The sequence below is a fragment of the Salvelinus namaycush genome, chromosome 3 (assembly GCF_016432855.1).
Source record: "Salvelinus namaycush isolate Seneca chromosome 3, SaNama_1.0, whole genome shotgun sequence".
NCBI classification, from domain to species: Eukaryota; Metazoa; Chordata; class Actinopteri; order Salmoniformes; family Salmonidae; genus Salvelinus; species Salvelinus namaycush.
The window spans coordinates 68,918,744-68,941,321 of record NC_052309.1 but is presented as its reverse complement, the minus strand read 5'-3'; the positions used below and the strand labels follow the sequence as shown (position 1 = coordinate 68,941,321).

The 22,578-nt window shown below is 44.5% G+C and overlaps 1 protein-coding gene across 2 annotated transcripts; it reads right to left on the bottom strand.

The window, feature by feature from the left end:
• Positions 1-1,085: 1,085 nt before the first annotated feature.
• Positions 1,086-22,046, bottom strand: LOC120036107 (histone-lysine N-methyltransferase EZH1-like). Of its 2 annotated transcripts, none has more exons than XM_038982586.1 (20): positions 21,759-22,046; positions 20,510-20,728; positions 20,311-20,436; positions 18,924-19,046; positions 17,061-17,178; positions 16,582-16,800; positions 12,589-12,691; positions 11,519-11,682; positions 9,463-9,554; positions 9,147-9,309; positions 6,811-6,992; positions 5,645-5,736; positions 5,407-5,435; positions 5,157-5,282; positions 3,727-3,905; positions 3,408-3,503; positions 3,160-3,241; positions 2,997-3,077; positions 2,819-2,903; positions 1,086-2,666 (listed from the first exon to the last, which is right to left on the bottom strand). In XM_038982586.1, the coding sequence occupies exons 2-20, from the start codon at positions 20,687-20,689 to the stop codon at positions 2,606-2,608; spliced, it is 2,301 nt and encodes a 766-aa protein (XP_038838514.1). In that variant the 5' UTR covers positions 20,690-20,728; positions 21,759-22,046; the 3' UTR covers positions 1,086-2,605. The 2 variants fall into 2 exon arrangements, with proteins under 2 accessions (XP_038838514.1, XP_038838520.1); XM_038982592.1 differs by having other exon boundaries at positions 2,772-2,903; positions 21,759-22,045.
• Between the last annotated feature and the right edge of the window lie 532 nt (positions 22,047-22,578).

Below are 22,578 nucleotides of genomic sequence, written 5' to 3'. Positions count from 1 at the left end.
CACTTTTTTTTCCTAAGAGTGGAATATCAACTTAGCCGCGGATCAACTTGGCCATCCCTATAGGGTGACCGCCAGGGTGAGCAGCTAAGGTTCTCTGTGTAAAGGAGACTCAAATGTAATAAGGGGTTGAGGGAGTGAGCACAAGGGTGAAGGAGACGAGGATTCTGTCCATCCTACAAGCAGGGTGTCATCATATGACAGACTAGTATTGTTCCCTACAGTGGAGGAGTGGCCTACAGACAGAGCTAGGGCCAGGCTAGAGGGAGGAGCAGGCAGGGGAGTCTAAGAGGGTCAGACCCCTCTGCGGGTCGCTACCCTATAGAATCTTGCAAGAGGAGGCACCAGACAGTTAGTGACTGTATGACCTAATGTAGCAGGTGTAAAGTAAATGCCTGAGCGGGGTCCCCACATCTGGTTTTCTGGGGGATAAGAAGCTAGGTTGAAGATGCTGTATCCCTGAAAACCGGATGTTTCAGGTTTCTTAAAACCCTGCTGAAGGTGGTGACCGACTGCAGGACTTGGTGTTTGTGACCACACTGAAATCGTGGAGTTTTTTTTTTCTCCCTTTCTGTTATGTTGGTTTTGTTTTGTAATAATTTCACTGTAAATGACCATTACTATGTTAATCAAAGCAAAACCAAACTGACACTTCAATAAAGAATTCTGAAGGAAATTCAAATGGTGTATTTTCCCTTTACCTGTTAACAAAGGCACAATGTGTCTGTCTGGTGTACAGTCATAATAAATCCATGTTGGTATAGAGACAAATTGGAACACCTAAGATGAAACCAGTGGGTAAATTAAGTTGGTGTTACCTGAATCCAAGCTCGTGGTATTCAAAAAGTAAAGTAGGATATAGTAGCTAGGGTTAGGGTTGTGGATTAGTGTTGAACCGGGATGTGGACATCAAACTAGGGTTAGGGCTGTAGTTGAGGCTAAATTTAGGGTTGTGGTTGAGGCTAGGGTATGTTCAACCCTGACTCATCCTAGCCCCCAAATAGCACTCCCCCACTTCCACATTTAAACCCTGGAGGAAACCAGAATTATCCGAATGACAATGGTACTCAACGACAAGATGCATATTGTAATGTATAAAGTTAAAAGTTTTATTTTCATAGGCATAAGTTGTACATAACGATAAATTCCATATAGTTTCAGTCACCTCGGTGCAGAAAGATCTCATCTTGTCGTGGGTGTAAATGTTTTGGACTTAAGGATAAAATCCTGGGTGAATATCACACCTGGATGTCAGTTCCACAATTCACTTTTATATAGTGTGACAACGTGATCAGATGGATGGTTATATGTACACAACATACAGGTGGGGCACTTGAAAATTGAAATTGTCAAAAAAACATAATTTTTCCTATTTTATTTTCCCGTGGCGAGTATAACCTTAAAATGGTTACCTGTAACACAGTCCTGTCCATTATATACAGTACAAACATCATAATGACAACCCTTCTCTTTCAGTTTAGATTCATTTGGCACTCGCAGCTAGTTCAGGGAAGACTATAGTGTTCATGGTTCTTATATATACGAATATAGTCTTTTTGGAGTTAGAAGAGCTGACGCTCATGTAAACTGAATGGCAAATTCTTCATAAAGTATACATATCACTGAGTACCAATGCCACAGGTGACTAGTTGTCAAACTAAAGGAGGAATGAGATCTCCCATCAACCACCACTTCAGAGTTCACATTCAGTTAGTCGGTTTCTCGTACGGTACGGCATATTTTTTTGAAGAACATTGATATAAATGCACAGTAAGTTATTTCACTATGTATGAAGGTGTGGTGTTGATGCTATAGCCACAGAGACAGGTCAGATACAGAGCTTTAGCATTATCGTGAGCTTAGCATTGCCTCCAAAAAGCTACCAGGAAGAGGCTTTTTCTGAGTAACAGGAAAGTTAGCATGACAGAATACTGAGTTCCTCCATAGAGCTGCATTTGAAAATAAAAGCTAGTTATCTTGCTAATGTGCTTACAGTTAATTTTAAACCAAAAGACAACACATGCGCTGTCTTGCACTGTTAATAGATACGCTGTAGGCTAAAAGCTAGCGTTGCTCATTGAGAGGACAAGCAACAGTTAATAGATGTGAGTACAGTAACAAAAATACAGAGAGAACAACACACAGCATGTTTTCATGTTGAAAATAACAACAATGCTGTGAGGCTGATGGTACAGTATAAGCGATACATTGAATATATACTGTAGATAGTAGATTTAGTTGCCATTCTAATTGCTTGTTTCGTTCCAGGAGCTTCACGTACACAGTTTCGCTAGGTGAGTGATAAAGCAGTGGGGAAGTGCGTCATACAGAGAGGAAGTGATTTCACTGATGTGGTAGCAGGAGGAAATTGTCAAAAAGGGAGAAGAAAACCGTTCAGCACTGTTGTCAATGGGGGACTAGTCAGTAACATAGATCATGGACTTTAATTCTCCTCCATTACGGTGAATGTTTCACAGAGGCCAATAGAGCTTCCGTTTGTTGTGGCACTGTGGGGAGGAGCAAAAGCATTACCAGGTGGCGGAGGGGGGGGTGGGGGTGTCAGTCAGCAAGGGGTCAGTGCGGGTGGTTGAAATGCGGCAGGTTAATGCTAGGCCATGTCGACTTCTCTCTCTATGCCCACATACTTCAGGGCATCATCCTGGCTGTACCTGTAAGGGGCAGGAGAGAGAGTCAGGACAGTGTGAAGCATCAGTGTAAAAGAAATGCAAGTCATCCCACAAATATCAGAGACAACCAAAGAAGGACTGCGATACCGTGTTGTATCGGAGGCTCCAGTGTTCCCATGGCCACAAGGCTCTACCTATAGTCGAAGAAGAGCTCCTCCCCCTGTAGGATAGCCCGTTTGGCAAAGATCCCGATGCGGTGGTCTCCGTTCACCATGACCACTGCAACAACAGCCATCACATCATTGATTTGTACACGTCACCAAACCAAATCATTCCACAAAACAGGCTTTGTATTTTTCTATGTGATCCTACCCTTAGCGTAGCAGTTTGGGTTCACAGAGTGATTCGCAAATCGGATTTTATTCCCTTTCCTTGTGGCGTCCACGACAAAGTCTGTTGAGACATTACAGGGACAGTGTCAGCTCAGCGATCACAGAACACAGCGACTGTGATGTCCTTTAAAGGATATTATTACCATTGTTCAGGTTGAAGAGGAAACTGGACATGTATTTGTCGTAGATCCTCCCCCGTCGGTCCGCCTCATCCTGCGAGATTAGCTGCAGACACAGACAGTTTCAGAGTGTGATGGTCAGACTAAATGTTTTATACATTAATACAAAGACATTCATACAAACGCATACTGATACGGTATAAACCCCACATCCAACTATACCCCATTACAGGATAAAGAAAGCTACGTTCAACAGTTTTATGTAGCCTCACCTCTCCACAGTACTCTGAGATTAACTCATTCTTCTGAACTGACTCTTTGATGAAGGTGCCCCACCCTGCCACGTTTGAGGGGGCCAGCAGGAGGTGCTGGGAGAGGTCAGAGGTTAGAGGTTAAAGTTGGCTGACATTTACGCAAAAATGACAAGACAACACCGGAATAATACAACTGTGCCTTTTATTCCTCAGCAAGTCATAAGTATGTTAATATGGGTTCTGACTCCGACCTGAATTCAGATACAGCACATCATCAGCTATCAAGCTAGCTTCTATTTTCTATTCCTTTGGACTGGAACATGACCCACTGGCCTACCTTCTTGAGCCCCCTTTGGATGCTGCAGTTCTTGCAGGAGACTACCTTGCTGTCCCAGTGGTCTGCGGCTCCACAGGTCATACACAGATCTGGGTCACATTCCCTCACCGCCAGGTAGCAGGGACACTGCTTGGTGTTGCACTGGGTCTTACAGCGGCAGCCCGGGAAACGGTTCTGGCCTGGAGAACAACGTAACACCCCAGGGTAGTGTTCAGAGTCAGACAGGGGAACGTTCAGCGGAGAGGTTGATAGTCGCTTTTAGAAACGGCATAGAAACATACTGCGGTAACAGTTATATGCCTCAGTGGACTAGAAAACTATTTTGTAACAGAATTCTCTGTGGCTGTGTGGCGAATGGCAACTGCATTTTCATTAATGAACGCTGCCTCAACGGTAAAAAAGCTGCTGCTCTGTAATGTAACTCATCAATCACTGACCTCTGCTGGCAGCTATGCTGAAATACAGCTGTGCTGAGAGTAATGGAAAGCCTTCCGGGCAGAGGAAGAAGGAAAACGAGCAGCAGACAACTTAAATGTCCCTCTCCTCTCCAACAGGTTTAGCTGGAGGACAATACTCCATAACCAAAGCAGTAACATTAGTCTTGTCTCTCCTCCTTCCTAAGTCTTCTTCCCTACAGTTTGTGTGGCTGTGTGTGCGCGCATCACCGAGCAGTGTTCAGTTGTAGCGGTCTGTCTCGTATAAATGTAGGGATGGATGTTGTAGCTCAGGCACTGTGCCTGTCACATCTCTTTGATTCCTCTCCAGGGCTGTGGAGCTCACACATAAAACCCTCCATACGCTGCTTCCTGTCAGAACCAGGGAGGGGGGAGGGAGAACTGTATTCCTATTAGAACACAAAATGAGCCAAAGCTGTGAATTCAGAGTCTCTCTCTCTCCATTCCTTCCTCCCTGTGGCCATTTGTGGAAGTGCGTGGGCCCAGCGGTTCAGGCTCATTTCTCCTGGGATGAATGTGTCAGAGCATTGTGAACACGGCCCCATGCTGAACAGATGCCCATGCCGCTAACCACACCCTGCCTGCCAGAGGACAGCTTATCCTGCGAACACACAGCGAGGAGTAGGATCGTCTTACACACTGTTCCACTGTCTATTATGGCCTGTCAAAAGGGCCTTTTTATCCACCGAGTAAAAGAGAGCTAGTCTTCAGCAGAATTGTCCTGTGAACACATTCCTATTCCCATTACAGAGTTGAGCTGTGAAACCTCTCGCTGTCAGTGCAGGTAATTGTAGTACACATTTACCACAGCCAGTTTAGTGGAAGGAATGTTCAGTACGTGTTGAAATATGTCTGTTTTTACACTTATATGCCTTGGACTTCTGCAAAGGGTCTGTACGAGTTGGGAAGTGGTGTGTGTGTGTGTTAGGACGTGGTGGTAGCAGTGGATGTGTGTTTGAGTAAGGTGACACTCACACTCGTGCTCACACTGGCAGAACTTCTCACAGAAATTCTGGGTCATCACACAGGGACAGGAGCTGTCACATGGCTGGTCCGGGTGGTCACATGGCTGGTAGTTGTACACCTGATTGGATGAGTTATCTAGAGAGGACAAAGGCTTTAATTATACAATGAGCAGATACATCATTCTGAATTAGTGTATAAGAAAGGCATTTGACAATGTTAATTTGACTATTTCAATACTTCAGTCAAGTGAAGAACTCACCTTTCTTGAGCTGTATCTTTGCCCATAACCTACAGAAAGAAATGAAAAACACTTTCAATAATCATGTCTATTTCTGTACAAAGGTATTTGAAAAAGAGCAGTTACTTTCATTTTCTGTACGGTTTAATCTTTTTCTCCCACTGATCTGTGTATCAGGGTCCATTCTCACTACATTCCTGAGGTCATGCTGCAACAGGGACTGGGAGTGAGTGAGTGTAAAAGTCGGCGGCCATCTTGCCTGTGCTTCCTCTTCTTCTTCTGAGGGGCGCTGCCACCATCCTCCAACGGAACACGATGGATCAGGACCTCTTTCACAGCAAACTCATACACCTGAAGAAGAGAGGGAACACACACATTAAACACACACATGCAGGCATATTTGTCCACGCATACACTACACGCATACACACAGATATGAGGCAACTATACACAACTATGCAGAATGTTGTGTGGTTCTGGAATTGGTCCCATTGTGTAGTTGAGTGTCTCTCAAATTAAGCTGGGAAGCGCATCGCTGCATGTGATTACTCCATAAAACACACGGCCCTCTCCTCCCCTATCAGAACCCACCACCATCTCAGCGTAATACACACACACACACACACACACCTCCCCGCCATCCCACTCCCCACACACACCCGCAAAGCCCCAAACCACTTCTGCCTGCCAAAAAAACAGATTTGGCTTCCTCCCTAAAACAGACAGACACATTACGCAGAGGGAGGGACTGGGAGGCTCGTAGCAGCGGTGTTTCCATCCAGCCAAACCACAGGCTCTCTGAGGGATAACAAGGCCATGCTATAGAGTCACACTGGCATTGTGTTGGGGGACGGGATGCTGCTGCAGGGGGCAAAGCTACTTTGCAATGTCTGTGGCGGATCTCTGTCGTCGCGCTTCGCCCTCTTTGTTTCTCGGTCTTTGTCTCTCCGTTTTGTTTTGGAGGATTGGAACGTGTCTCTCAATAGCTTTGTAAATCTGATCAGAAGGCCTAATATGCTCCCCATACAATACTCCCATAACTCCCCCATATTAGAGACACATAACATCCCCACAATACCTCAGCTCAGAAGGGATCCGTTTGCTATAAGCCGTCTGAGCCCGGAGACCGTGACAGAGTCTCGGAGAATAACAAAGATGTCATGTACATGTCGTAAAAGTCCTAATTTATGTTGTTTACATTCCATTTGTAATCATCCCAATTTCCCACACAGTATTATGTGTTACGACACTTGTATCAATGCCAACACACTACAACACAGTCACCGCACCACTTCGTTGTCTTGTCGGTCTGTACTAGTCTGTAATGTGTTGTGGTCATTTGTGTGTTGTCCAGGAGACTTGCTTTAATTGCCGTATCAATAGAGTATATGAACATCTGGTGGGTGTAGGATCTTGGTGGTTCACCTGTTTGCAGGTCTTGGTGCTGATGAGGCGAGCGATGGAGCAGAAGTTGTTGTAGTAGGTTCCGTGCAGCACTCTGAACAGAGACTCCTCAGCCCCACTCCACTGGACAGGAGGTCCCACCTGCTCCCCGTGCTCCTCCCCCGGGCACAGCTTGGTGGGGGTCTGACAGCGAGAGTTGCTCTCTGACCGTACCCAAAAACACACACATGCGCACGCACACAGACACACACACAGAGGGGGGGGGGCATTTGAGACTCATGCACATACACCCACTGCCAAAGGCAGAGAGCAACATGTTGCTTGGCAACAGGTTCAAGGCTGTGTTACTGTGACCACATGCTATGACTGGGGAATGCTTATTAGTCCGCTCATCAATCTGTTTTTACACATGATTTGAGCTAGAGGGGACGGCCGCTGGGCCACCAGCTTAAGTCAGTAGTCTATCTTCAAAATGAAGAGCTGCAGTGACATCACAGTACAGATATGAGTTCCTTCCAAACGGAATGCAAGAGAGAGAGACAGTAGAGAGAGTGAATGAGTGAATGATTAAGACAGAGAAAACGAGAGCCTGAGGAGATTGCTCTTTCTCCCTCCCACTGTTCTCCACATGAGTCTGTCAACAGAAAGAGGAAACCAGGGGGAGAGGCTGAGTGAAGAATCTATTGGTTTTGGAGCTGAAACCCATGGTTGGATTCTTGTGTTTGGAGAGCGAGTGAGAGTGAATGGTTTAAAAAAATATATATATATTCTTCAGCCAATGTTCTTCTTTCTGATGTACTGCATTCAGCACACATGAACCATTCTGGCAGATGAGCATTATGGGGAACTTAGTCGATCCATTCTGTCATTAATACACTGAGGTATGACAGATATACTGTAGTACCGTAGCAGCTGAGGCATTAGTGTTCTCCTACCTGAGAAGACAGGAAGCTGGTAGTCTCCTATTCATGGGTGGCATCTTTCGTCACAATATTGTTTTGAACGTTCGTTTTGGACTGATGCCGAACTGAGCATCCTACTCGATGTATTGTCAATGAGCGCTGATGAAAATGTAATCAAAAGTGCCCCAAGCTAGCACAGTGGATCTGGGCCGATTCCGGCTGAGAGTCCGCCTTCGGCAGTATTGCTTATGGCTAGGATGTGGGGATTGAGCTCGGGCCGATTCCGGTGTGAGTTATCTGGCCCAAATGTATTACTTGGGGCCCGGGCCGATTGTGGCTACTCTCTAGCAGATGATTACACGCGCTGCTTTATATAATTAACATTTCATTATTTATTTGTCCATATTTTCTCATTGTTTCTGTGATCAAAAAATACAATTAACATTTAAATTAAATTCTTTAGGAGTCCCGTGTAGTATTTTAGTATTGTGATACTTTGTGGAAGGCGATTGATAAGCATTATAAACTTTGTGGATGGAGCTTCCCGAGTGGCGCAGCGGTCTAAGACACTGCATCGTAGTGAAAACTGCGTTGCTACAGGCCGCGACCGGAAGACCCATGAGGCGACGCACAATTGGTCCAGCATCATCCGAGATAGGGGAGGGTTTGTTTGGCCGGGATGTTCTTGTCCCATCACGCTGTAGCGACTCCCGTGGCGGGCCAGGCGCATGCACGCTGACACGGTCACCAGGTGTATGGTGTTTCCTCTGACACAAAATGTTTTTTTTGTGGATGGGTATAATTTGTATGTATAAAATGTATAATAGTAATATTTCAAATTACTAATTTTGTATACATTTATTTACATTTGCGTCGGGCTGCTTCTGGGGGGATTCTGGTAAGATGCCGACAAAGTCGTCTGAATTCTGGTAGATGGAAACGGCCCGATTCTGGGTAGTCATTCATTTTGATTCCGGGCCGAGTCCGACACCCGATTCCGGGCCAATTCAATCAGTTCCGGACGCCTGGAAGAGGACTGCTTCTGGGCAGATTCCTCATTGCTAGCTAGAGAATTACAGTGGCTTAGAAACACAATGCAACTAAAAAAGAAGGCAAATAAATAAAAACCTTTTGTCATCATTTTGATGTCGCCAGATTAACTTTAGATGCATGACGCGACCGAGTGACGCAGGTGCAACCTATGAATAGTACTTTAAAAGCTAGTCTTCCCCATAGTTGTCTCTTAAAGTACTTACGGACCAGACAGACTAACATGAAAATCGGCCGTGCGCAGTGGGTGGCCGTCCTATCGCCTCTGACCACAAAACATCGGTCGTCATATTCTGTTCATTTCCCAACGATTCTACATGTTGAATTGCCACCATTTGTCGACACCCAGCAGGTGCTCTACTGATCTGTCTTGTCCCTTATAATGCTAGTGTTTCCCCAAGCTACCTGAGGAGCTGGTGGTCTCGTGGTCACTATCCACCTCCTTGGCCTCCTCAGTGGTGCCTGACGGGCCAGGGCAGCTGGAGCTGGGAGGGCGCGGCTGTCGCCGCCGCCGCCGGGGCCTCTGGGAGCGCAGCATCTCCTGATCTGCAAACTCTTTGGCCCCTTTCTTTAGAGGAGGGAGAGAGGAAGAGAGGGACGGAAATGAAGAGGTAGAAGAGTGTTAAAGGAGGGATGAATGGATCAGAGCGTCATCATTGGCTTGTCTGTCTGTTGTCGGGCAGAGTTAAACACAGAGGACACGTAGAGGATCTGAGCACACCTGTAGCAGAAAGCAGTCCGGACCACAGGGCTCTGTCTCCATGCGAATCTCCTTGCTCTTCCTCTTGTAAACATTAGGCGTAGCGTGAAAAGCTGGAAAGACACATACTATTAGTATACTGATAGTAACAATATACTGTATGTTAGTAGAACAGTAATACTAGGGACATAACACATTTTGCCTGCTGCACAGACCCTATGGACACTCTAGTCTAGAGCACCTGGTTAAATTGTGCTTAGGAGCATATAAATTCTCTCCATGGTTAAAGTAGGAAGAAATATATGTCATTGTTGTAAAAATGTGTGAGTCTGCTACATTTACTATTATCATATATTAAAATATTGAATTACTTTCACATATTTAATTAGGTTACATTATGCTAATTTCCCAATGGTGGACAGAATGTGTTACTACATTACACATACTAACGTTTTTACCACACAAGAATTGCAGGAAATACACATCCTTTTTACCTCAGATGGGTGATGTTAGTATTACAGTTGATAGTCATCATAATCTCATAAAATCAATTGCTTAAAACAGATCAATACCCATACTTGTTCTAAATAGTAGGCATTTTGGGAATGCAAAAAAAGAATGTTTGATAGTATTTTAAATGTTGAAAATGTTGTATGCTTTAAATGCCAGGATGTCATACTAACTTGGGGGTTTTCATCTAGTAGAATTCGCTACACACTATTGAGGAAGAGAATAATTTTGAGACTGACAACAGCTGATAATCAGATATTTTGGACACTGCCACGGTTTTTATCATACACGCCAGTCCTTTGTGGGACTTAGAACTCAGCTGTCATTTTCAGACCACGGTGGCTAGAAAAAAATTGGGCGCTCTGGCATTACATGTATTAATGGATTTGAGGGTTAAGCTATCATTCAAATGAAAGCCAACCCCTATTGCTATTAGAAACCGATGATGAGGTGGTGATTTGTTGAAATTATCCAGTCCAAAAAATAAATCCTTTTCCGTATTGGCCATCTACCAAAATCATTTTCTCACAGAGAAATAGTTTGATAAATGGCTACGACAGGTTGTCATCATTCGACATATATATGTTGTATAGCCAAGTTCATTGAGGTTTGTCTGGTAGAAGAGTGCTAATGGTACATATCGCCACGGTTAATGTCCCAGTTAATTGATTTCAATACAATATCGATGTGAGTGATTAATATGCGTGCGCTATTGATTAGTAGAACAAGCTCATCAATTCCATTCTTGAGTGACCGCTCGGTAAATATTAGTACGTGTGCAGTTTGTAAGGTGCTAATTTAGGGAAAGGGAAAAGGGGATACCTAGTCAGTTGTCCAACTGAATGTTTTCAACTGAAATGTGTCTTCCGCATTTAACCCAACCCCTCTGAATCACAGAGGGGGGCTGCCTTAATCGACATCCTTCAGTGCCCGGGGAACAGTGTGTTAACTGCCTTGCTCAGGGGCAGAACGTCAGATTTTTACCTTGTCAGCTTGGGGATTCGATCCAGCAACCTTTCGGTTACTGGCCCAACGCACTAACCATTTAGCAAAATACAAGTATTCTGAACATGTGTGACACGTGTGTGTAGGGTGTAACTTTTATGTATTGGTCTTCAAAATATCACAAGTATTTCAGCATATTGATTATGAATTTGGACATTTAAAACCGGTGTTTTGACACTCGGCCATAAATCAAAAAGCCGTGACAACAGGAAGCAGCAACAGTGTCATTTTCAATGTTTTTTTAGGGAATACAAACGGTACTTTTTATAATTATTTTAAAACTGAATTATACTTTATCAGGTAAAAACGACTGAATGAGCCCAAAAACGGGCTACGATTCATTGATTTTGATGAAATCGTGAAAATATGTAATAATGCATTTATTATAACACTAGAGACGTGTTGATTCCAGAGAGAAAAAAGAAAAACAGAAATCCAGAGGAAAAGCCACATGTTGACAGATGTCAATAGGTTAAAAACACAGAGAGAGTTAGAGAGAAAGCGAGAGTTAGAGAGAGATACAGAAAGTTAGAGAAAAGAGTAAACCCATAGGACACATTACGGTGGAGGAAGCAGTCGTATTTGAAGCAGCGCCTGCAGAACAACGTATGGAAGGAGTGTAAGGACTGCTCCCGCTGGACAGACTTGGCGAACGGCCCGTCTATGTTAGGGGTGCAGAGGGGGGGCAGCTTTACAGGGCTGGGGGGCTCCAGGAGGTCCTTGTACCTAGGGAGGTGTCATTTGGGGAAGAAGGGGATAAAACAAAACATAGCCTTACCATGCATAATATAACTTTGTATTAGGATTGTATTTTGTATGAGCATGGTATATGGCATGATATACAGTAGAAGTGGGAAACTAGAGTAAGTAGCCGTATTCTGACTCAAGTAGGTCTATGCCAGGGGTAGGCAACTAGATTCAGCCGCTGGACGATTTTTGTCGGAGAGGATGGTTGGGGGGCCGGAACATAATTATAATAATTTGTACATTGCAAATAGACCACAACTAAGCCCAGAAATAAATTGCATTTGGAAATAACAATAATTTCATACCTTGATTACATTGAGACATGATCAAGTACATTTTTTTTGTGTGGAAATACTTGGGAACAGATTTCCTAAATGAAACAAATATTTTGCTGAATTCCTGGTGATTTTACAGTCCTTTTCTTTTTTACGAAAAACAAAACATCATTATTCTTTGTTTTACTAAAAACTTTGGGGGGCCCTGTTGCCGACCCCTGGCCTATGCTCATTTGCAGGTGGATTTGGATGTGAGTGTTTAGTTTGCGGTATTTTATAAGAAAAAGGCCTTTACATTTAAGTCATTTAGCAGACGCTCTTATCCAGAGCGACTTACAAATTGGTGCATTCACCTTATGATATCCAGTGGAACAACCACTTTACAATAGTGCATCTAAATCTTTTAAGGGGGGGGGGGGGGGGGGGGGGGGGGGGTTAGAAGGATTACTTTATCCATCCCTTTCAGACAGGGATGCAACAACTTTTCTTTTGAGTGTGAGGAGAGAAGGCAGAGAGCATTATTAGCATCTCCCTGAGAGCTCCCATCTCCATGGTGAACACTAAGCAACGCTCGGCTAAGCACAGCACAGTTGTTGGGCACTTTTCTTACTTTTCCTTCAGCTCCTCCGTCGTACCCTTGTAGGGGAACATCGAGGCGATGGCCGTGAATATCTTATCATGCGGGATCTTCTTTTTGGCAGCCAAGTCCCTCACTAAGGAAGGTAGTGAGAAGAAAAGCAAAGAGCAGATAATTAGCAACTCAACCAAAACAACGACGCCGTAAAAGAGGCAGACGAAGCGGTCTTCTGGTCAGGCTCCGGAGACGGGCACATCGCACACCGCTCCCGAGCATACTTCTCGCCAATGTCCAATGTAACGTTCAATGCTTCACGGAAACATGGCTCACTCGAGACACGCTATCGGAGTCGGTACAGCCAGCTGGTTTCTTCACGCATCGCACCGACAGAAACAAGCATCTTTCTGGTAAGAAGGGCGGGGGGGGGGGGGGGGGCATGCCTTATGATTAACGAGACGTGGTGTGATCATAACAACATACAGGAACTCAAGTCCTTCTGTTCACCTGACTTAGAATTCCTCACAATCAAATGTCGACCGCATTATCTACCAAGAGAATTCTCTTCAATTATAATCACAGCCGCATATATTCCCCCCCAAGCAGAAACATCGATGGCCCTGAACGAACTTCATTTGACTCTATGTAAACTGGAAACCACATATCCTGAGGCTGCATTCATTGTAGCTGTGGATTTTAACATGGCCAATCTAAAAACTAGACTCCCTAAATTCTATCAGCATATCGATTGTGCAACCAGGGCTGGTAAAACCCTGGATCATTGTTATTCTAACTTCCGCTTCCGATTGTTATTCTAACTTCTAACTCCCCCACCCTCCCTTCGGAAAAGCTGCCCACGACTCCATTTTGTTGCTTCCAGCCTATAGACAGAAACTAAAACAGGAAGCTCCCGCGCTCAGGTTTGTTCAACGCTGGTCCGACCAATCTGATTCCCCGCTTCAAGATTGCTTCGATCACGTGGACTGGGATATGTTCCGCATTGCGTCAAACAACAACATTGACGAATACGCTGATTCGGTGAGCGAGTTTATTAGCAAGTGCATCGGCGATGCCGTACCCACAGCAACTATTAAAACATTCCCAAACCAGAAACTGTGGATTGATGGCAGCATTCGCACGAAACTGAAAGCGCCAACCACTGCTTTTAATCAGGGCAAGGTGACCGGAAACATGATCGAATACAAACAGTGTAGCTATTCCCTCCGCAAGGCAATCAAACAAGCTAAGCGTCAGTATAGAGACAAAGCAGCGTCACAATTCAACGGCTCAGACACAAGAGGTATGTGGCAGGGTCTACAGTCAATCACAGATTACAAAAAGAAAACCAGCCCCGTCGCGGACCAGGATGTCTTGCTCCCAGACAGACTAAACAACTTCTTTGCCCGCTTTGAGGACAATACAGTGCCACTGACACGGCCCTCTACCAAAACCTGCGGACTCTCCTTCACTGCAGCCGACGTGAGTAAAACATTTAAACGTGTTAACCCTCGCAAGGCTGCAGGCCCAGACGGCATCCCCAGACGCGTCCTCAGAGCATGCGCAGACCAGCTGGCTGGTGTGTTTACGGACATATTCAATCAAACCTTATCCCAGTCTGCTGTCCCCACATGCTTCAAGAGGGCCACCTGTTCCTGTTCCCAAGAAAGCTAAGGTAACTGAGCTAAACGACAACTGCCCTGTAGCACTCACTTCCGTCATCATGAAGTGCTTTGAGAGACTAGTCAAGGACCATATCACCTCCACCCTACCTGTCACCCTAGAACCACTCCAATTTGCTTACCGCCCCAATAGGTCCACAGACGACGCCATCGCAACCACACTGCACACTGCCCTAACCCATCTGGACAAGAGGAATACCTATGTGAGAATGCTGTTCATCGACTACAGCTCAGCATTTAACACCATAGTACCCTCCAAACTCGTCATCAAGCTCGAGACCCTGGGTCTCGACCCCGCCCTGTGCAACTGGGTACTGGACTCCCTGACGGGCCGCCCCCAGGTGGTGAGGGTAGGTAACAACATCTCCACTCCGCTGATCCTCAACACTGGGGCCCCACAAGGGTGCGTTCTGAGCCCTCTGCTGTACTCCCTGTTCACCCACGACTGTGTGGCCATGCACGCTTCCAACTCAATCATCAAGTTTACAGACGACACTACAGTGGTAGGCTTGATTACCAACAACGACGAGACGGCCTACAGGGAGGTGGTGAGGGCCCTCGGAGTGTGGTGTCAGGAAAATAACCTCACACTCAACGTCAACAAAACAAAGGAGATGATCGTGGACTTCAGGAAACAGCAGAGGGAGCACCCCCCTATCCACATCGACGGGACAGTAGTGGAGAGGGTAGAAAGTTTTAAGTTCCTCGGCGTACACATCACGGACAAACTGAATTGGTCCACCCACACAGACAGCGTGGTGAAGAAGGCGCAGCAGCGCCTCTTCAACCTCAGGAGGCTGAAGAAATTTGGCTCGTCACCAAAAGCACTCACAAAATTTTACAGATGCACAATCGAGAGCATCCTGTTAGACTGTATCACCGCCTGGTACGTCAACTGCTCCGCCCACAACCGTAAGGCTCTCCAGAGGTTAGTGAGGTCTGCACAACGCATCACCGGTGGCAAACTACCTGCCCTCCAGGACACCTACACCACCCGATGTCACAGGAAGGCCATAAAGATCATCAAGGACAACAACCACCCGAGCCACTGCCTGTTCACCCCGCTATCATCCAGAAGGCGAGGTCAGTACAGGTGCATCAAAGCAGGGACCGAGAGACTGAAAAACAGCTTCTATCTCAAGGCCATCAGACTGTTAAACAGCCACCACTAACATTGAGTGGCTGCTGCCAACATACTGATTCAACTCCAGCCACTTTAACAATGTAAAAATGTATTATTTTTTTAAATCACAAGCCACTTTAAACAATGCCACTTCATATAATGTTTACATACCCTACATTACTCATCTCATATGTATATACTGTACTCTATACCATCTACTGTATCTTGATGTAATACATGTATCACTAGCCACTTTAAACAATGCCACTTTTATATGTTTACATACCCTACATTACTCATCTCATATGTATATACTGTACTCGATACCATCTACTGCATCTTGCCTATGCCGTTCTGTACCATCACTCATTCATATATTTTTATGTACGTATTCTTCATTCCTTTACACTTGTGTGTATAAGGTAGTTGTTGTGAAATTGTTAGGTTAGATTACTCGTTGGTTATTACTGCATTGTCAGAACTAGAAGCACAAGCATTTCGCTACACTCGCATTAACATCTGCTAACCATGTGTATGTGACAAATAAAATTTGATATGTAATTGTATTTGCACTTTTTACCATGTAAGCAATCATATTGGAACGATAGCAAAGTCCCAAGCATATTGAGAAGGACTATTTGTCCATGTGCTCTGTGTATTGAGAGAGTACCAATGGGTGTTTGTCATACTGATGTGTTCTGATACTGAGTGACAGTGTCTGATGCCACAGTATCTCTCTATGTGAGTGTCACCCCCCCCCCCAGTTCCCATAATCGCTGGTGCTCTCTATGTGCCAGAGGTCAAAGGGCCTTGTAACCAGAACCTGGTCGTATTGTATTGGTGTTATGACCAAACATGTTCCCCCATCCACCCTGTCTGTCCCTGGGACAGTCTCTATGTAAACAATGCCAGGCAGTGCCACCGTGCTGGGACAGAGCGACCTGCTGGCTCCTGTACAACATGGGGTACAGTCACAGTGATCAACCTGACCTGTACCTGCTGTTCTCTCATGCCACTGATAAGAGTAAGAGGACAAGTCTATAGCAAATACAAATAAGCGTGCACATTTCCCTTCAGATAGTCCAGCATAGTAAAACCAGTGACTCATATAGAAAACAGCACGTATTGCCTTTTGTTAGATAAGCATCCAATCACATCTAGGAGACATGAGCAACTGTGTTAGTTGTGGTTCCATCTTTCAGTCAAAAGACTCTGGAGGACACTTACCCTCTATGACACTCCTCCTCTTCCTCCTGAAGAAGGCTGTGGGGCCCACCTTGGCCTCTTCAGTCCCTTCCCCAGCGCTCTTCCTCACCCCTTTCTCCTCCTCCTCTTTCCCCCCTTTCTCCTCCGCCGCCTCCTCCTCCTCTTCCTCCTCCTGGTCGGAGTACTGGCTCAAGGCCTCCACCAACTCCTTAAAGACCTCGTCGTTGATGAACCCTCCCTCTGGGAGACAAACCACACAGTCAACATGTCAGCACCTACTGATGACATCATGCAATATACGTCAGCACATATCCCCTAAACAATTAAGATTGCCCCAGCAGCACACAGCAACGCACGTACTGTACCGGTGACATCCTGGAGCATGCCTAACCCCCACGTCTCCAATAATATAACTCTGTGATAGATCAGACTGACAGTGTGGGTAATCGAAACAGGACAGAAATTATGATATCCCTAGTCTAGGTAGGTAGGCAGGTCACCTCTGTCTCCATGGACACCGTCATAGTTGTCGATGAGCTCCTCCAGGAAGGCCTCGTCCTGCTCCAACACCTCGTCTCCCATGTAGGGGATGTTATGGAGGAACGTCTCATCCTCCACCTAGGAAACCATTTTTATTTAATTGTTTTATTTAACGAGGCAAGTCAGTTAAGAACAAAATCTTATTTACAATGACGGCCTACCCCGGCCAAACCCGGACGACGCTGGGCCAATCGTGCGCCGCCCTATGGGACTCCAAATCACGGCCGGAAGTGATGCAGGTTTTTCTTAATTTTTCCCATGTTCTACAATGTAGAATAATAGTGAAGGCATCAAAACTATGAAATAACACAGATGGAATCATATAGTATCCAAAAAAGTGTTAAACAAATCAAAATATATTTTATATTTTAGATTCTTCAAATAGCCACCCTTTGCCCTGATGACAGCTTTGCACACTCTTGGCATTCTCTCAAACAGCTTCACCTGGAATGCTTTTCCAACAGTCTTGAAGGAGTTCCCACATATGCTGAGCACTTGTTGGCTGCTTTTCCTTCAATCTGCGGTCCGACTCATCCCAAACCATCTCAATTTGTTTGAGGTCAGGTGATTGTGGAGGTCAGGGCATCTGATGCAGCACTCCATCACTCTCCTTCTTGGTAAAATAGCCCTTACACAGCCTGGAGGTGTGTTGGGTCATTGTCCTGTTGAAAAACAAATGATAGTCCCACTAAGCCCAAACCAGATGGGATGGCGTATAAATGCAGAATGCTGTGGTAGCCATGCTGGTTAAATGTGCCTTGAATTCTAAATAAATCACAGACAGTGTCACCAGCAAAGCACCCCCCACACCAAAACACCTCCTCCTCAATGCTTTACGGTTGGAAATACACATGCGGAAATCATCCGTTCACCCACACCGCGTCTCACAAAGACACAGTGGTTGGAACCAAAAATCTCCAATTTGGACTCCAGAACAAAGGACAAATTTCCACCGGTCTAATGTCCATTGTTCGTATTTATTGGCCCAAGCAAGTCTCTTCTTCTTATTGGTGTCCTTTAGTAGTTGTTTCTTTGCAGCAATTTGACCATGAAGGCCTGATTCACACAGTCTCCTCTGAACAGTTGACGTTGAGATGTGTCTGTTGCTCGAACTCCGTGAAGCATTTATTTGGGCAGAAATTTCTGAGGCTGGTAACTCTAATGAACGTATCCTCTGCAGCAGAGGTAACTTTGGGTCTTCCTTTCCTGTGGCGGTCCTCGTGAAAGCCAGTTTCATCATAGCGCTTAATGGTTTTTGCGACTGCACTTGAAGGATCTTTCAAAATTCTTGAAAATGTTCCGTATTGACTGACCTTCATGTCTTAACGTAATGATGGACTGTCATTTCTCTTTGATTATTTGAGCTGTTCTTGCCATAATATGGACTTGGTCTTTTACCAAATAGGGCTATCTTCTGTATACCCCCCTACCTTGTCACAACACAACTTATTGGCTCAAATGCATTAAGGAAAGAAATTCAAAAAAATAACTTTTAAGAAGGCACACCTGTTAATTGAAATGCATACCAGGTGACTACCTCATGAAGCTGGGTGAGAGAATGCCAAGAGTGTGCAAAGCTGTCATCAAGGCAAAGGGTGGGTATTTGAAGAATCTCAAATATAAAATATATTTAGATTTGTTTAACACTTTTTTGGTTACTATATGATTCCATATGTGTTATTTCATAGTTTTGATTATTTACATTATTCTACAATGTAGAACATAGTAAAAATAAAGAAAAACCCTTGAATGAGTAGGTGTTCTAAAACTTTTGACCGGTAGTGTATACTGAATGTGTGTGTGTTGTCGGGAAAGCCCCATACCATGAAGTTCTGCTGCAGAGGGGACCAGGAGTACATGAAGGGGATTCCTGCCACGGTCGTCAGGGGCCGCATGGCAACCGCCTGAGCTTTAAACGCTGGGAAGCCAAACTCCACCATGCACAACTGTGATTGGACCAGAGACAGATGGGTGAGTATGACAAAGGAGGACAGACCAGCACTGGATTATAACCAACAGGTAGGCTACTATTACCCAAATGGATAAAAACAATGCTATATCCACTGACACTACTCTGAAATGAACAAGGAAACAAATACCAAGACACTAGAGAAGAGCATAGTGAGAATTTCAGGAACACAAGATGCTGCTCTGTCTGCCTCCAGGCTGTTTTCATCATAGGTTCTGAGAGAGTTTAGTTATTGACCTCAGTAAGGCAGCCTCATGAACCCTTTTTGGCAGCTCAGCATCTCCCTGAAAAGGGATGAAACATCACAGTCCTCTGTCGGCCTGATAGGAGAGCAGACCCTGGCCTGGTTAATGAGGCAGGAGTCAGAATGGGCTTTAAAGGGCTAGTTAATGGCCAAAATGTAGATTTCTCCTTAAATACACATACACAAATGTAAATCTTCTTCATGAGATGGCCATAAATAATAACGGGTAGTGCTGCAAAAATGTTGAAAGGTCTAGAACAAACCTTATAAAGGTGTACTCCCCTTTGAGGACACAAACTCAAGTACATTGCACAAAAATTATGAAAAATCTGATATTATTTTTTTTCCTATTCAACAAAAGTGGCACAATAGGGCTTGAAACAATCAAATTATAAATGACTTACTGTAAGATTTCACTTTTCTTATAACTGTAAAATAAATGTGATCATACAAACATTCTCTGGGCAATCCAGAGACACCATTCAAATGTGTGCAGACCAACAATGCCTACAACTCCTGGATTGCTGGTGCTATGTATTGGCCATTGAGAGGCTTTGAAGCCACCGGTCGGCCATATTGGCACTCCGCAGTAGGAGCAGTCCTCCATAGGAATGAAAGGAATTCTAAAGTATTTCAATTAAATCTTTCAAAGACAACATTACATGTATTTAAGTATTTGGTGCAGACTCGTTACAACCTCATATTTAAGCACTAAGTGATTTTGTCCATCTGTGACCAAGAGAAAGTGGTCTTGTTTCAATTCTCCAAAATTATTTTAGATTTTTTCCTGTTGAGAGCTATAAATCCATCTGAGAACATCAATGTGAGATGAAACTGCTATTGTTGCATCTGCTAGACACTCCCGTTTCATAAGAGCTATTGCAAGCGCAGCTACGAGGTTCACTGGCACAGGAAATCGTTGCTTTGTCTGGATAGGCCAGAAAATGTGATGAGTCGGCTCCTACTGTATGTCTCTCTATCCTTTTGTCTCGCTCACCTTTTTGCCAGGTAGCGCTCCACCTGGGGTAGACAGGGGAACTGACTGGATCCTCAGCTTGGACCACTCCTCGTTCAGCAGGTTGGTACGTTCCTCTATCTTCTGCCGGTTGGACATGAACAAGGCCTGGAAAAGACAGGAAATGTAAGAAGAGTTTGTAATACCTATACACACAATCTCTCTCGCTCAAAATCCTTACCTTGACCTCCTCTGCGTTTTTAAAGCGTTTCAGCTGACGGAGGCGCATGTACTCAGACTTCACCCTCTTCCTCCACTCCAACAGGCTACGGGAGGGTATGTTGGAGGCAGGACAAGGTGTTGGGGTTGGGATCAGGGCCGGGACTGGGTCTGAGACAGGGGCCTCTGGAGCCTCCTCCATGGTCCCGCACAATGATAGAAATGACTGGAGTTACTGGCACTGACACAAAGACAAAACACATGGAAGTGCCCTGGTCAATCATGCTAAAGAACACTTTTCTATTTCACTGATTCTTCAGGGTCAATTTTTGTGTTGTTAGAAGTAGTATTAAAGATGGATATCACTGTTGGTGTGAATGTGGTGTGTGAATTGCTTGTGACTAACTCCAAAAACACGTTTTACTTGGATCTGGGATGTGATAACATCAATGGCAATTGGAAAAGTAATTTTCCAAGAGCTTCCCGTAAGAGAAGTGATTCAGCCCCCCCCCCCCCCCCCCCCACACACACACACACACAGCCAAACGAAACGCATGACTCCAACTTCTGCATGCTTGTGCGTGAGCGAACCACCGCCCCCTTCTGTTAGCAAAAGCACCAAGGACTGCATTAAAAAGGCTTTTTTTTTTAAACACCTTCCAGTGCATCCTGGTCAGCGCTACAATGTGCCACTTATCATGTGGGACTAGAACAACGGAATCATAAAATAACGGGCCTATAATAAAGTGAAACCTCAAGCACGTCAAACTTGTCATATACCTAGACCATTTGGCAGTCTGAAAAACACGTTCTCCCCTACACATACAACATTAGTAAAAGTGGGCGTTTCTCTTCTGAAAACCAATATGAAAACAGAGCAGCTAAGTGCGTAGTACACTTTTCCAGGATTTCATAACCTCTTCTGCAGAATTCTATAACCCTATCCCACAAAAATGTTGTGGGATTGGTGAGAAGCAAAATAAATGTCGCGCTGCGTAAAGGCTTTTCGTTTTCAGGGCAAATGAGTCGTATCAACCGTACCAGGCATTAGCCTTCCATAGAATCCTACACCCTTAGAATCCTACACCAACAGTCGATAACAGAAGTCACATACGTTGATGCATCGCCTATCCATTTCAATTATGTTCGTTTTACGCAATGGACAGCTTTCACGCCCAACCAATAACATTATAATGTGATATCTCTAATGCGCTTCTCTGGGATGCGCGCACACATGTTCAGTTTTGATACAGTGTCGCAGTTAGAAATACCTTTAAGGATCCTCGTGTCCTCTTATTTGTAGCGACTTGAGCTCGCCACTACAGCGTTGAACTCCCCGTTTGAAATCCACCATAAAATACGGATTTCTTCGCTACGGACGCGGAGTAAATAATAGGGTCCGTGTATTTGTGTTCACACGCCGATGGGATCCGAAGATTCCTATGTCGTCCGCAAGCATGCTGAAATTGAAGTTGTACAGTTAAAAGCTGCGCACTTAACTGGCTCAGAGAGTGACGTCTTTATTATGATCACTCTGTGCTTGGTAGCTGGACTGGGGTAAAAAGCGTGCGACTTGAAAGTATATGGACATTTGGATAGCCCACATGTAGCTTATGAATGATTCTACTCACAAGGGCTACACGCCTACTATAAGGCTACTACTAACATTATTACTACTATCAGAATACTATTACTATTAGTCAACTATTACATAGGCGACTAAGCTACTATAGGCTACTAATAACTAGTGGATAATACTAATGTATCAAAATGCTACAGTTGATAGGTAGTCATAATAATGATGTTTAATATGTTTATTATTTGTTCATATAATGAGATAGAATTAAAAAAAAAAAAGTAAAATAGAACAAATGCCTATACCTATATGGATGTAATGCATTTTAATATGAGGGTCAGGTGATGGTATTTGGGAAGGTTATAGTAACATCATTCGTTCATCACCAACAACCTTTGCTCTCATACTTTAAGGTACCCTGTTGTATTTTTCCATAATTAATGTATAAATGTCATACACATTTATACAGGGGTAATAATAAACATATATTATCAGTGAGTATTGTTCCTCCGTCA

What these genes read in the sequence shown, in the direction of transcription:
- LOC120036107 (XM_038982586.1), bottom strand. Translation starts at nt 20,689, where the DNA reads ATGGAGGAGGCTCCAGAGGCCCCTGTCTCAGACCCAGTCCCGGCCCTG. An exon ending in CGAGACCACCAGCTCCTCAG is followed by an intron (nt 6,993 to 9,146) that starts GTAGCTTGGGGA and finishes GGGTACGGTCAG; the next exon opens with AGAGCAACTCTCGCTGTCAG. An exon ending in TCTCAGAGTACTGTGGAGAG is followed by an intron (nt 3,242 to 3,407) that starts GTGAGGCTACAT and finishes CTGTGTCTGCAG; the next exon opens with CTAATCTCGCAGGATGAGGC.